Below are 16,397 nucleotides of genomic sequence, written 5' to 3'. Positions count from 1 at the left end.
GTAAAATGTGCCATTTTTTTATTTGTTAAAAAAATAAAATAACCGGTGTCAAATAAATAGAACACTGACATCTACTGGTGCCCAGATGCTCACTACTTGGGGTGAATACTGCCATGAACGCTACTGGCCAATAGAGGGCAGAAGAGCCCATGAAAACTTGCCAAAACAAAATTCCAGATAATCTGTGTCTGCTACGTTTAAGATGCGTGGAATTTAATAAACGCAAACTGAATTTCAGACATATATATTACTCTGGAACAAAGATGACAGACATTGTTTGACATAAGCAGGACGTTAAAGAGCAAACAGGAATCGATTGCAGTGATTCCAATTGACAATAATGGAGAAGCAACCTGGGCTGCTTCTGGCATTTTTACATAAAACAAACACAATAACAATGCCTGTAAACGCAGAGGTTTTATTCAAGAGAGTTTTAGGCACAATATACAAAGAGCTTAATGCTGTTCGTGTGGAGCCTGATCAGAGCGTCTCAAATGCATTTCTTGTATCGTGAATGTACTGAGACTACCCATAATGCACTGGGCACAGCATGTCCACACTAAAACCTTCAAAATTAGTGCATTACTTTAAAACTAAGACGTATATCTGATATTTTCACTTTATAAACTTCAGACGTGACGTTAATTTAAATAACCTGTTTGAAATTAGTTTGGTTAAAATTTTAACCATAAGTTAAAACTTTATGCTTCTGGATGACTTGGGTGATATTGCCAGCATATCAGTATGGAGTCAAAAGAAATTAGCTTTTTCTTTTCTATGACCAGTTCTGTTTTGCTTGCAGAGGATAGAGCGGTTTCTTCTAAAACCAGCTCTCCTCTGTTTGTAGAGAATGGAACTGCACATCTAGTACAAAACATTTATCAGGTAGGTACACAACTGATTTTATACTTCATAAATGTTTGTAACTGTTAAGCTTTGTTTACTACGTCTGCAAAAAAATGTTAGCGGTCTAAAAATTATCGGACCAAAAGTTATCGAAGATATTAGTGCGATGACAGTTTCAAAGTTATCTGAAAAGCTAATCCGTAATGAAACATTATCTTCGATATTAGCGGTTAGTGAAAACTGTGCCCACCACTGGCTAATTGTTTTTCTAAGTGTAAACTGTGTATTGCCACCGCTGTTCGGAGCTAAGGTATGCAAGTTTACCATACTAAATATAATTAAACATTTAAAACCTTTTTAAACATTATAGTTGCCTTACCTTGGCCTAGCTGTCTTCCTCATTGCTGTTCTGAATGTCCCACGAAGTCCAAACAAGTGGCATTATAAAGAGTACGAAGGTTAAGTTCTTTCTTTATCCAACATTGTGGTCTTTCAGTTTGAGAGCTTCATTTATTATTTTCACTTGTACTGAAGCCCAACACATCCTCATCATTCAAATCTTGTATTACAATGATTGACAGTCAGCTTAGTGGTGCATTACCATCACCTTCTGCTCCAGCATGGGTCATCAGTCCCTCTTTCAGATCAGTATACAGCAGCAGTTCGTCACGCATATAGATGCTGCCATCTTGTAGCCACAGATGATGATAGAGTATTTTTCATATATAAGACACTTTGGAATATAAGTCAGAGGGTCAGCAAAACAAGTATTTTAAAAATACACTATAGTGTGGAAAATATAGTAATTTTTTTCTGCTCTTAAACTCAATAACACACTGGTTCCTCAGGTAGACCCTTACATATAACCAAAAGGTTCCCCAATTAACTAAGAATTGTGCCAGTTAGTCATTCAGGAACTAAGTAATTCCTTGAATTTCTGAACACTTCTGTCTGAAAGTATGATGTGAAGAAAAACTAAAATATATTATAACTTTATATGAAAGTAAAGCAGATGTTTTAACTGATGTCTAATAACCGTTTGATTAAAAAAACAAAACAAAAAAAACAAAAAACGTGCAGTATAGCCAAGGTATAATTTGGATTAATGAGCTAGTCTGTCTTTGTGTTTCAGGTGTATCGGGAGCCGTCTGGTGCCGCTGCTTGACTATGACTCTGATCTCCTGAGGATTAAGGTTTGGAAGCCTGCTTGACGGTTCAATGGCTTCCCGCAGCCAAGGCTTTTTTCACAACCACCACCACCACCATCGCAGCTCTGTGGTTCCTGTCGCAGTGCCAAGGTTGCTCCCCGAGAATGGCAGCTTGCTCGGCGGCATCGCACAAATCACCCCCAACCTCTTCCTGAGCCGAGGAAATGTGGCATCCAACCGCAGCCTTCTGCTTTCTAAAGGCATCACCTGCGTGGTCAATGCCACCATCGAGCTTCCCAACTTCAACTGGCCTCACATGGAGTACGTTAAGGTGCCCCTGGCAGATATGCCCCACTCCCCCATCTCTTTGTACTTTGATAGTGTAGCAGATAAGATCCACAGCGTGGGTCGAAAACGGGGTGCGGTGCTGGTGCACTGCGCGGCAGGGGTGAGCCGGTCAGCTTCCCTGTGCCTGGCCTACCTAATGAAGTATCACCGGGTGTCTCTGGCCGAAGCCCACGCTTGGGTCAAGGCCAGACGCCCCGTCATCAGGCCCAACGGCGGCTTCTGGCGTCAGCTCATCGAGTATGAGAGGAAACTGTTTGGCAGGAACTCTGTTAAGATGGTGCAGACGCCGTACGGGGTCATACCCGACGTTTACGAGAGAGACCGCAGGAGCCTGGCTCCGTACTGGGGCTTGTGAGAGGGACTGAGGAGATCCAGGATCAACCAGTTTCCTGTTTTGTGTGTGTTCCGTCAGACCGGGAAAAATGAGGGGCGTGTGAATGTATGTCTGTCTGAAGAATACTTAACAAACTTGAGGGAGGCTAACAGAGCACTGGTTAATCCCCCCCAACACCATGTCCATTTATTCTGACTGCGATTTCAGTCCACATTTTGCTGGACCAAAAAGACCTAATGGGACCAAGGCAGTGTCAAACACGAAAACCAGGCAAACCAGGTGCTGCGTTTCTCCCGGTCAGTCTTTCTTTTGATGTGGCAGAGGAGCATTGTGGGAAGGCAACAGACTGAAGTCATTTTCCTGGCGTGATGTCATGTGATGGTACTGTGCCCGTTCTACGGTTATGTTTAGTCTGAAAGACACGTGTTTTCAGTTTACGGTAGCATTTAAGTACAAATGAATGGTTTACATACAAAACCCAGTCAGTCCAAAACCACAGATTTTTACTTGAGGCCACTGTGCACGCCACTGCTGAGGTAACTCTGTGTAGAAAATATCAGATTGTAAAGAAGATGATTTTTTTTAAATGGTAATCTGCATTTTTTTTTCATGTTTTCCTTTAAACCCCCATTTTAACATTCATTTTTCTCCTTTTTTTTTTTTTTAAGGACTTCAAATGTCCAGGAAAAAAGTCTATAAATTTATAAAGAAGTCAATATAATGGTGGTGAGGAAGAAAATAGCTATTGTGCACTTTAACTAAACATAATTAATACAAACAAAATATATATATATATATTTGGGCTGTAAACACAGTTATAAACTATATAGAGAATTCTATCAATATAAATGTCATCAATGCAGATTTAAAAACTAAATTTTCTGGGAGTTAAAAAGTGCAGTTAAATGCATTCTGTTCATTTGGAATTTAACCACTGTGGGATGAATGTTTTGCAATTTGTCAATTTTTATGTTTGTTTTAGTTCAAGAAAAAAGTGATACAGAAAATATTTCTGCTTTGGTTCTTTTCCTGATGTGCTTTTGCTGCCATCTTTGGGAATTCAAATTTTAAGATACAAGATAACTCCCCCCAAAAAAGATTCATAAGCCATCAGTAGACAGACTGGAATACCATGATTTGTTATTTGAGTTTTGATTAAATGTGTTACAGAAAATGCTAGCTCTGGTTATGCACCTATGCGTTAGCGAGTAGCATTAGCATATGTGGTCATGCATTAACAGTCAACCACAGGCTCACTAATTATGCATTCACGTTGCAAAATTCTGCCACTGCCGGCTGTGAGTACAACAGTCGCGCACAGTGACGTATATGCCATTAAAAGTTAAAAATGTAACTTTTTGCAATTGGTGCAGTGATAAGGACAAACCATGTATTTTACTTTTAACAATGTGTTTTAACGGACATTGAGAGACTAAGTATTTTAGGGCAGGGACACTTTTTATTCATTCATTCATTTTCTATACCTGCTTACACAAATTGACGGCCATGGGTAGCTGGAGCCTAAACCAGCAGTGTGACACTTTTTATATCAGGTAAAAAAACAGCAGCAAAAAAAACTAAACACGTGATACTACAGAAGGAAATTAAAAAGTTGACTGTTTAAGCAACAATTGGAGCCAGAACTTCTTATATTATCATAACAGTGCATAAAATTATAAAAAAATCTAACTGAATAGAATGACCACATATAAGGCTAGCGTTAGCGTACTTTAGCAAGATCTGTCAGTAATGTAACAATACTGCTTATATCTCACGATACACAGCGCATCCAGAAAGCCATTAATTTCTGGGAAAACTTTCATTACATCAAAGTTTCATACTCATTTCATAACATCGTCTGCTGGCTCATTAGTAAGTCCTCTGTTATTTGATTGCCAAAAAAAAACAAGGTTGTAATTCGTCCTGCAAAAATTAAATAAGTGACTCATTATACAATTTTAAGATTTGCTGCTTTTCTCTGTTTTATGTTAGAATTTAATATATTTGAGTTTTGAATTTGCAGTGTTGGTCAAACAAAACATAGCTGAGTGTAAAGTTAGTCTTGTTTTTTATATTTAATAACAGACAAAAGAGTTTAGTGTAAAAATCATAACCAACAGATTATTCGCTTAAAAAACTAACGGTTAGTTGAGGCTGTTAATACTGTCATGTCGGAGTCCCACGCCGACGTTCTGTCGTTCTGTCAGTGTTTGATGTGATAAGATGTATGGAAGTGATGTTGGTCAAAAATAAAACAAAGATGACATTTTCATCCCCTGAGGTCGTTCAGCAATGTTTTATTTATTTTTCTGCCTTCCTCACTGTAAAGCTGGTCACCGGATTTGCTAGATACTGAATGCTTTTATCCATGTGTGCAATGCGCACGTGACATCATAGTTGGCGTATCAAGGTGAAAGTCGGCACACATGGTGACCTCACTACAACTTCAGAGAAGATTGACATTGGGCATGTTTCAATTGTAAATGTGACCACCAGGGGGCGGAGTCTCTGAAAACTAGTGTATGCATGTGTGATGCCACAAGGACTTCATGGGTCGTGAGGAAACTTGTGATTCCTTAGCAGTTTATCGGTGGCACTCTGCAGTGCAGGTCAGGATCAGTTTTGCCTCTTTATTTTATGCTTTCTTTCCATTAACAGATCTGATGTAAAACTTCATTAACAGGTAAATTATGTAGAAGAGCATTATTTCCTGAGCACATTCTTTACACTGAGCAATTTCAGCTCCCAAATTAGGACTAAATTAAAATGTCTCGGCAGTGCGTTTGTGTTCAGACTTGATAAAGTGTCTTTCCCTTCAGACCAGCCTGACTGACTCGTACTCTGTAGTCGTTTTGGAAGCAGACCTGGTTGGAGATGACATGGAGGTGTTTTTCTCCTGAACACACCGCCTCCTTTCCTCCAACAGAGCCCTCCTGATGTTTCTTCTGCACAGCAATTTCCCCAATAGACGTCTTCAGAAGTCGCAGAAACCTTCCGTCATTCATTTTCATTCACCGTGGCTACAGAGAAGCAGGCAGATATTTATGAGTGCCATTTGTCTTGAGCCCGCACTTCTGAGGGACGTCCAAAGCCGTCGCCACAAAGAATTTCATTACCCACGGGGACGAAGCCTGGCTGATGACAGACCGGCACCACGACGGGGAGGCAGGAGTGACGGCTCCACATTGTATGTCTCTCTCACACACACACACACATTTCGCCTCGCTTTCTTTGCTCCGTTAGTGTTGGCACATCTGCACACTTCCTGAGGAAAAGTCGAGCACTAAAAGTAAACACAACCTTCACCAGCAGCAGGATGTTATCTATCGTCAAAGCAGGGAGCGGAGCTGTTTGCATCATCCTGAGCATCGGCCCCGGCTCGTGCACGACCTGGGATCCGACCCACACGAAGCCGGTGACCCGTGTGTCTCGCACACGCATTTCAGGTGTGTGTGTGTGTGTGTGGTAAACGGATGGAGCTCCTCTGGGGGTCAAATTGTCATCTTTAATAATTCACACAGTGACACAAAACTCCACTCAGAGTGAGAGACACCCACCCACAGCTTTTCCATTTTTAAGAACATTACCTGCAAATCGCATTATTGATTTAACCAAAGGTTAAACCCATTAGACCCAGGTGAGGATTTTGGTGCAGATCGTAGAGTTATTAATGTTATATTTCAGAAACTGTTTTGTGGAACTGCAGGGAACCAGATCTGGAACTGCTTTCAGCAGAGGTCTGCATGCTAATGAGGGCTGCGCTGTTACTGTGTTTCTTCAAAGTCAGACTTGCTGCAGTTAATTTTTTTCCAGTGCAACCAAGCAACCTTAGTGTATAGATCAGTGTTCATTCATCAACACTAATTCATCTACATACACATAATTACAGTACCGTGCATAAGTCTTAGTCATGCTATGCTTCAGCTCTAATTACCTTCGCCAACAATGTTGGGTGGTGTCATGTTCTCGCCCCTGTTTGTTTGTTTGTTTGGGAACAGCCTGGAAGCCACAATTCTTCATAAATTATGAAATTCTTACAGAGCAGTCATATCCTGAAAGGCAAGAACTGATTCAATTTTCATGAGTCAAAGTCACGAAAAATCTATATCCTTTAACATTGAATGAATGTTCAAAAATTCAGTTTCAAAAGACAGTTTCTTTCATATTTGAGTGTTATGTAGGATGGTATCCTTTATCGACTGACACAGTTTGACCTAGATCTGATTCATATTACAGATTTTGTGGCCATTTAAATGAAAACCCCCTTTAATGTATATTTTACATAATATTGTAATCAAACTTGTCCCAGTCATTCTCATATTTGAAAGTGAGGCACAGACTGACACTCACTACCACCTGAAAATGCGTCACTCCTGCCGTTGGGCTTCTATCAAATTGACCAGAGAAACATTCTGCAGCTGCATCAGACATGATTGAAAACATGCAGAACTTGTCTGTTTTCACAGCTGCTAGCATGAGAGCAGCCGCTGCATGTCAGTATGCTGCTAAAGGCACTCTGAATCCTAAGGCGTCCCAGAGGGCGGCTTTAAAATGCTGTAATAACGACTGTGAGCACTTCATGTAAAGGCAATTAAATTTTACATTAGATCGTTTTGATTTGCAACAAGAGGCGCGAGACTTCAGCTAATAGCGTCTGGCGGCAGTTAAGCGAGTCGTTCCTGAAAGTGCGAGGTCTCTGTGCAGCATTAAACAATGACTCGGGTTTCTGAACAGTCTCAAGTGATTGATGGAATGAACACGGTAGCACAGAATTGTCAGCGCGAGAGGCTTGACTCTATTTGTCTGCAGTATTTCACCTGGAAAAGTGAGGAATATTTCTGGTCAGACTCCACTGGTGAAGCCAATGCTTCTGTCATGTCTTTCCCTTATTATTTTGTCCATCTAAGTACAAGATGATATATATAAAAAAAAACTCCAATTCTTTTGTCCCGCAAAAACTGCCTCTCTGATTATAGTGCCCTCTGATAGTAGCAAAGGCATGCACGTAGCCTTTTATCCAATGTTGTCTTTGAAAGTAGCTCTGACACCTGGGAGAGTTTGAAGGCGAGTCTTCTCGAGCAGCACGTCGGTACAGATCACCACGTATCAGGAAAAGTCAGGACACTCGTGCTAATTAGGAACATCAAAAATCTTTGGGAGTTTGGTTCCATCCTACAATCTACAATCTGGGCGCAACTTGCCCTCCAGGTTACATGCACAGAAAGACACACCCCGAGATATCAAAAGTTGTGGAACTTTTGATATCTCGGGGCTACAGTGTTACAGCAGGTACTTCAGAGCAGAAACAAAACAAAATGCAAACACACACAAAAAACTAGAACACTGCACTCGTAGAGCACAAACCTCCACCAACACTAGTGTCCAATTCCACAAATTTTTACCTTGGAAAAAAATTTTAAGGTCAAAATCCTGTTAGAAGTGAATTTTCAGAGTGCCAGTTTGCACCTCATTATCATGAACACCCCCTTTTCTACTTTTTTTTTTTTTAACTAATAGCCCAATTTCATAGCCTTAAGAGTGTGCATATCATGAATGCTTGGTCTTGTTGGATTTGTGAGAATCTACTGGTACCTTGTATCCCATGTAACAATAAGAAATATACTCAAAACCTGGATTAATCTTTTTAGTCACATAGCACTACTATTATTCTGAACACTACTGTATATGCCAAGTTTGGCGCAAACTGGAGTGAAAACCTCAAATTTTGACTTTTCACCGCAATGACCCCACTGATTGTCAATTGGCCAATTTCACCTCACCTGGGAAATTATAGAATTCACGCACATATATGTGTGTCATGTTAAATGGACATCAGTGGGTGGGAGGTAGGATCTTTTTATCTGCGAGGCTGATTATCTTGACCAATTTGTAAAACTCTAAGGGCAAATTTGGGGTTGACTGTCATCCTCATATCAGGTTTAGTGGGATTCAAGCCAACAAGCTGGGAGGAGCAGGTGAACATAGATGTTTCATAAATTATAGTACCAAGCTGCTTTTTTGAAATATGATGTTTATATGTCATTTTAAATCTTCCAACTTCCTCACAGACAATAACGGTGAAGACTCCTCCCATGTTTTTAAATCACACGGCCTCATCCATTAATTGAATTCAGCATGTGTCATTTTCTGTCATCCTGGTGTCCTCTGCGAGCCGAGAGGAATTCATTTTCTCTAGGAAATGAATTAAGAGAACAGCCGGAGATAAAAATGGATGTTGGGGAACGCACCTGAACACGAGTGTACCGGCGATAATGAGACTGCCTTTGCCGAGCCTCCAGACGTGTGATGTGATTAGCTGAGCTCAACCACTGGTGCTGGCCCTGAAGGCGCATGGAAAAAGAAATTTTTTTTTCCCCTTTTGTCCAAAAGCAATGAAGACGAAGCTTCTCCGGCCTCAGAGAAAGTACATTACGGAGGAAAATGAAGCAGCCTTTCTCCATTTGGAATTGGAACTGAGAGATCAAAGACGAGCCAAATGAAAACACTTCTGTTCCAAAGCTCCAATAGTGTCACACTCGCACAGAAGCTCTGGCCAAGTAAAGCCGGTTTAACTGACAGTTACAACACAAAGAGTGCTCAGCTACGACGACAGTTTGTGACAGTTTATTTTTATTTACATCAACTGCAACATCGACCAATCACATCTCAGTTCACGCCAAAAATATCAAGACAGAACAACACAGAAAATATCTTATTTAAATAATGAAGAACATCAAGTCTCCTTCCGACAGTGCAAAAGACATTCGGTTAACATAATTCGTAAAAACGTCTATCTGCCTTCAGCATCACAGTCAAGGTTTAAATGTTAAAATTTTGAAAACACATTACAACCAACAACAGCCAAACAGCATCAAAAGTAATTCAAGTACAGTAAAGCAGCTCCAACACGTGGCCCAGTTTGGCGCAGAGTTTCCCCGAGTAGAGAATCGCCTTAAGTTGTATTATCACTCAAGCTGGAACTCAGCAGAACTCGGGGGGGGGGAACGTCGGATAAAGTCTGTTTCAAAAGCACTAAAAATTTCCAGGAACTCGGCGCAACTCAGTAGAATTTTCAAGTCTGAGTCCCAACTGAGTTATACCAAGTGCCACAGAGTTAAATACGAGTCCTAGGGCTCACGCTGCAAGTCATGTGATGACTTTAACACCCCCATCCCCAATCCCCAAGTTATATACAAGTTGTGTGGTGTAAAAACTCGGGAAAACATTGCTCAGCTTCAGTCAGATGAAAGAGAAGCGAGAACACATTCTTTGTCGAAGGACAAGAAGCGACAAGTGATTTTGTAGTTTTCTATTAAAACAAGTCACTGAAGAGTGAAAATCATCTGGTAAGCAGTCATCAGAAATATGTTTACACTGATGCGGCTGACCTAAAGGACAAACAGAACATGTACTTTGAAGCCAGACAAACACAGGGCCTCATTTATCGTTAGCGAAAAGAAAATACAGTGTCAAAGATGCAAACACCACTTCCTGCCAAGACGTGGAGACGTATGAATACAGGCTTACATAGAATGTGCTTGTGCAGGAACGCTGACCTGTGAGCTTAAATATACTGTGAAGGTGAAAAATGATGGCAGGCATCGTTAATGAGTGGGATAAGGCTGATCATGATCATCTTCCATAAACACACGATTAATGTCGCTCTGGTCATTTTGTAATTTTAGGAAATTTCAGAGTGTGAAGCAAACTTTGTAAATTAAACAAACTGGATGGTAATTATTTAGTTTCTCTCAAGATGAAGAATGTTTACAATTTCTGCAGCTGCTGGCAAACTGCACCATTTGCAACGCTGCAGATTACACGTGCACTAGAATCACAACATAGTTTATTAAAAAAACATTTATGCAAATCAGCAGGTCATGCTTGGAATGTGTGCAGACAGCACACATCATGTGTTGTGCTTGGCACAGATACACTTCCATTTTGAAGTACACAGTTGTATGCAAAAGTTTGGGCACCTCTGATAATTTTCATGTTTTTCCTTTATCAATCATTGGTTGTTTGGATCAGCAATTTCAGTTAAATATATCATATAGCCGACAAACAGTGATATTTGAGAAGTGAAATGAAGTTTATAGGATTTACAGAAAGTGTGCAATAATTCTTTATACAAAATTAGGCAGGTGCACAAATTTGGGCACCCCAACAGAAAAAAACACATCAATATTTAGTAGATCCTCCTTTTGCAGAAATAACAGCCTCTAAATGCTTCCTATAGCTTCCAATGAGAGTCTGGATTCTGGTTGAAGGTATTTTGGACCATTCTTCTTTACAAAACATCTCCAGTTCAGTCAGGTTTGTTGGTTTGCGAGCATGAACCACCCACTTAAAATCACACCACAGATTTTCAATCATATTCAGGTCTGGGGTCTAAGATGCCCATTCCAGAATGTAGTACTTGTTCCTCTGCATGAATGCTTTAGTAGATTTTGAACAGTGTTTAGGGTCGTTGTCTTGTTGAAAGATCCAGCCCCGGCGCAACTTCAACTTTGTCACTGATTCATGAACATTGTTCTCAAGAATCTGCTGATATTGACTGGAATCCATGTGACCCTAAACTTTAACAAGATTCCCAGTACCTGCACTGGCCACACAGCCCCACAGCATGATGGAACCACCTCCAAATTTTACTGTAGGTAGCAAATGTTTTTCTTAGAATGCCATGTTCTTTTTCAGCCATACATACCACCCCTTATATCCAAATAACTAAATTTTAGTTTCATCAGTACACAGCACCTTATTCTAGACTTAAGCTGCCTTGTCCAAATGTGCTTCAGCATACCTCAAGCTAATCTGTTTGTGGTGTGTACGCAGAAAAGGCTTCCTCTGCATTACAGCATCATACAGCATCTCCTTGTGCAAAGTGTGCTGTATAGTTGAGCGATGCACAGAGACAGTATCTGCAGCAAGATCATGTTGTAGGTCTTTGCAGCAGGTCTGTATGTTGACTGTGACTGTTTTCACCATCCTTCGCTTCAGCTTACCTGAGATTTTTCTTGGCCTGCCACTAGCCTTAACTAGTACTGTGCCTGCGGTCTTCCACTTCCTCACTATGTTCCTTACAGTGGAAACTGATAGCTGAAATCTCTGAGACAGCTTTTTGTATCCTTCCTCTAAACCATGATGTTGAACAATCTTTGTTTTCAGGTCATTTGAGAGTTGTTTAGAGGCTCCCATGTTGCCACTCATTAGAAGAGATGCAAAGAGGGGAAACATTTGCAAATGGCCACCCTAAATACCCTTTCTCATGATTGGATTCACCTGTGTAAGGAGGTCAAGGGTCAATGAGGTTACTAAACCAATTTTGTGTTCCAATAATTAGTGCTAAATGTATTCAAATCAATAAAATGACAAGGGTGCCCAAATGTATGCACCTGCCCAATTTTGTTTAAATAATTATTGCACACTTTCTGTAAATCCTCAAAACTTCATTTCACTTCTCAAATATCAGTGTGTTTGTCTATATGATATATTTAATTGAAATTTATGATCCAGACAACCAATAATTTATAAAGGAAAATCATGAAAATTATCAGGGGTGCCCAAACTTTTGCATGTGTTCTGTGTTGTATATGATGTTAACTTCTGGAAGTGGACCTAAACCATACTGGAATTCTACTATTGCAAAAGTCTTCTGCAACTGTGAAAAGCCTTTATACATCTCTGGAAGTATTGTCCAAATTTCCAGTTTTTTTTTTAAATCTGAAAAATGAAGCTGCAAATTTGCTAGGCAGCTGAGACTTCATCGTAGTGCCTTGTCCTGAATCCAGAAGGGTGCAGTGCCCTTCAGGAAGTGGTGGCCAGTGTTTGAAAGACAAAACCTTCTGAGTTGGTCCACCTTACCACACTCTGTGGAACATATGAAGTCATCTTTGCTTCATGATAATTTAGTGACATGAAAAGCACTGTTGTGAATATCCTACAGGTGGTGCTTCCATTTTGTGCATTTGAAGGAGATGTTCAGTTTTTACAAACCTAGTCATATTAAAACACAGTTAGCAATCAAGTTTTACTCATCTTTTCACAAACTGTGTTTGAGAGAAATCTTTTTTTTTTTTTGAATAACTGGTTTAGGAAGTTACTCCATGGCACTTAACAGGGCAATGAAAGACAATGTATACCCAAAATAGCAACACGACAACTCCATCAACTTCCTTGTCAGTAAATTAATGGTACAAAATGTTTGAAGAAATGTGGCCAGCTTGGCTGTCTCATATTTCGGGTCTAGACCTTTAAATGTCAGATATATCTGCAACCGTAAGTAGCATCAAATACCCTTAAAACATGAGCTGCCCCTTGAACTAGCTTACACTGCTGCAAGACAGAGAATGTGTGGTGCAACAGAATATAATGCCAAAAATGGCAGTCTTAAAACTGGCAGTGTGTCAATGTGGATGAAAAAAAAAAAAAAGAAATGAGGATCTACCTATATATAATGTTACTAGAAATATTCAAATAAAATAATTTTCTTTATTTAAAAAAGTCTGCTCCTATAAGATGAGCAGAGAACTGAGAGGCTTGAATGCTGATGTCTGAATATGATTAAGATGGAAAAACTGAATGTGAACTGAATTATTTAAGTCACATTTACAGTTTACATAACGATAATGCCAGAATGTATATTTCATATTTCTCAATATGTGTGATTTGTATTGATCCCTCCTGAGTTTCAAAATGAATGGCATACATAATTTTCACCTTTTCTGTATCTGCAGACGATCATATTTCCATGTGCGTCTTGATAAATGAGGCCCCACGTTCGATCGTGAACACAGGCTGAGGATCAAAGTGCGGCAGCAGGAGAAAGTGTTCAGATGGATAAATAAGGGAGGATCCAGTGACTTTAAACATCCTTCACAGCGCTAAGCCACAGCTCAAGGTCAGAGCCCACACAGTGCGAGGCGCCCAGCCGCTCGACTTATCTGATGTCGTTTGCCTCGTGCTCGTTGCCATGGCAGCCTCAGCTCTCGCTCAGAGCAGGTCAGGCAGGATGAGGCCTGGAGGTTTGGGCTCCACACAGTTAATCCAGAAATTGGCACAGCTGGCGTGGTACTGGTGTCCGCCATACAGCAGCTTGAAGTTGTCTGTCTCAGAATTGAACGCCTGTCAAAGTGAAAAATTTAAATATTATTAAATGATTGAATGAGGGCGATTATGACGGTCGGTACATTACTGCAAAATGTCACATTGCTTTAAATACAATACAGACATACAGACCAAAAAAGAGAGAAGCCATTACAAATGCATATATACAAAAGAAATAAATAAAGAAGCGAGAAATCGGAGGAAACGAATCTGCACCGGTGAGTGTTTATTAACAAATTAATTAAGCATTCAGCTCGTACTGCGACGTTCCCTGGGGCTGTAGCTCTAGAATGCATTTTCATTCCCTAATCTGTCCGACTCGCTCTCGTTGAAGATATTTAATTACAGCCGTCGCATTTTACACAACGACTCTGTCGCCTTTAAATATTACAATTTTAGCTTTCAGAGCCTGAAGGCTGGAAACGTTTTAGTTTCTGGTTCACGGCTGCGATACAGAGTAGTCTGTATACAGATACTAAATAATCAGGAGGGAAATTTGGACTACATTTATACACTATGTCACAGTTACTTATGTTTGTATTAGAAACTCTTTTCCAAGCAACTGATAGATAATCTGGTATCCCAAACAAAATCTTAAAATTAAGAGACTGAAGGAAATTTTGTAGGCTCTGGTTGTACTGAAAAAATGAGACTGACTATGCTACCTCACAGAGCAAATAGCTCAGTGGGATAAGGAGTTGGACTACCATGATGTAGACTTGGGTTCAATTCCTGGCCATGGTACCACTGTGTCCTTGGACAAGCCACTTCAACCGACCCAGCTATAACTTGGTAGTGGTCTTGACTAAGGAAGTAGCCTGTGACGAACTGGTGCATTCTCCAAGAAGAGTAATTGACTCTCATTGGCGTTATGCTACAGTATTAAGGGATAAGCACCAACACGCCATCGGGCCAATATCAGACACATTAGGGGAAAGGTTATTTTTAGTCCTCACTCCAGATTGTACTTGACACACAGCAGGGTGAAGAAATAGTCGACAGGTTGCTGAGCCTTATAGTTTCAGGCTCCAACTTGATTTGAACAACTGCTGATATTACACAAGCAAAGCTAAAGGTTTTAAATCATATCTTTTTCAAGGTATTTAATTAATAAATGAATCAACTGATTTTAAATTAATTCTGTTTTTGGTTTTAGTGCAGAAGGTTTCTGGTTCAAACCTCACGCCTGCGACATTTCTCCATATGGAGTTAGATCAGGAAGGGCATCCGGCATAGTAAAACTTGTGCCAATTCAACATGCAGATCCAACTCGGATATGCTGTGGCAACTCTGAGTGAAAACAAGGGAGCAACTGAAGGAGCATAACAAAAAGTGGGAAAAGTGATATATATCTGTTAAGTATTCATAGTGCTTTACTTTTTTCACTTTTTGTTATCTTACAGCCTTATCCCAAATGGAGTGAATTCATTTTTCCCTCAAAATTCTACTACACAACATCCCATAATAACATGAAAGTTTTTCTTTTTTTTTTATTTGCTGATTTATTTAAAAAAAACTAAGAAATTCCATGTACATATGTATTCACACCCTTTGCTCAATAATTTGTTGGTGCACCTTTGGCAGCAATGTAGAGCCTGTGGATCCCCACGGGCAATGGGCTAGTTTAAAATAATTGGTTATAACTGGATTATTTTTCAGGTGCCGATGTGTTTAGTTTCCTGTCTCGTTATAGTACACAAATGATAGTTGCTTGGAAAGCACTTTATAAATAGATGTTAAATAAATCGAGTTGATACTAAGTGACGCACACATGATTAGACACTCGCTGACTGTTCAAACCCAAATTTTCACACAGTTAGTGACCACTGTCCTTTACAATCGCAAACAAGCAAAATTGCTAATTTAGCTAAAACCTAAAGATACGTGGTTTTAACATGATATGAACAAGTCTTGGTGTTTGTTGTCTTGTTCTCCTCCATTACACCAATCAGGTCAGAAGGGCACTGAGGCGTGGAGAGTTCCATCTCATGAATTCATCAACAGTGTCGACTCAAAGTGGAGGGCTTCAAGGAGGCAGTGCTAAACATTTTGATGGAAATAACATCTCAAAGAAAAGCAGGAATGAGGCTGAACCGGAGAAAGAAAGGCAGAAAGACTTCAACACGCACATGCGTGTTGCCTATTCCAGCATACGAGTACATTAAGTGAGAGGCAAGACTTAAAAACAAAGTAATTCCAGTTTAAGATATTTTACTTCTGGTTTACAGACAATTAAATATTCAATAAGAATCTATTTACAGCTGTTTAAAACTTCTTTAAAATGCGTCTAAACCAATCTATCTTTAGGGAAAAATTATAGAAGGAGCAAATATTTTGTCTTTTTTATATTTATTTATCTGATCCATTGCAATGTTGCTTTTGACTCAGCTCTCATTTAGTTGAATCTGTTGTAATAACTTTTGTGGCTCTCCCACATAAAATGTCTGAATAGCAGTTTAGAAAATATGGCGATACTACGCCCACTGCAATATTTGAATTTTCTCAGGACTCAGATGAAGCAGCGCGTGTGCAATCAGGATGCTAATGAGCGATGTGCAGTTTAAGAGCTTGTATCCCTGGTGAAACACCAGAGCTGGAGCCAGAGAGGCATGAGT

At 39.9% G+C, this 16,397-nt stretch overlaps 2 protein-coding genes across 12 annotated transcripts in view; one reads left to right on the top strand and one right to left on the bottom strand.

Moving 5' to 3' along the window:
* dusp14 (dual specificity phosphatase 14) overlaps positions 1 to 2,760 on the top strand; it is a 29,479-nt gene extending 26,719 nt beyond the window's left edge. The window contains exon 2 of the mRNA XM_034169195.1: positions 1,979 to 2,760. Coding sequence (XP_034025086.1) covers positions 2,065 to 2,697 — 633 coding nt within the window. The 5' untranslated portion in view covers positions 1,979 to 2,064 and the 3' untranslated portion in view covers positions 2,698 to 2,760. The remainder of the gene's footprint in view (positions 1 to 1,978) is intronic.
* A 9,960-nt stretch (positions 2,761 to 12,720) lies between these two features.
* Positions 12,721 to 16,397, bottom strand: part of synrg (synergin, gamma) — a 128,855-nt gene continuing 125,178 nt past the window's right edge. For 10 of the 11 annotated variants that reach the window (XM_034169183.1, XM_034169185.1, XM_034169186.1 and 7 more), the window contains one exon: positions 12,721 to 13,800. In XM_034169183.1, the coding sequence (XP_034025074.1) occupies positions 13,669 to 13,800 (132 nt within the window). In that variant the 3' untranslated portion in view covers positions 12,721 to 13,668. The remainder of the gene's footprint in view (positions 13,801 to 16,397) is intronic. The other variant, XM_034169184.1, reaches the window with a different exon arrangement.

Source organism: Thalassophryne amazonica, chromosome 4, assembly GCF_902500255.1.
Source record: "Thalassophryne amazonica chromosome 4, fThaAma1.1, whole genome shotgun sequence".
Taxonomy (NCBI): Eukaryota; Metazoa; Chordata; class Actinopteri; order Batrachoidiformes; family Batrachoididae; genus Thalassophryne; species Thalassophryne amazonica.
Note: the sequence above shows the minus strand (reverse complement) of the source record. Positions and strands in the feature narration are given on the sequence as shown.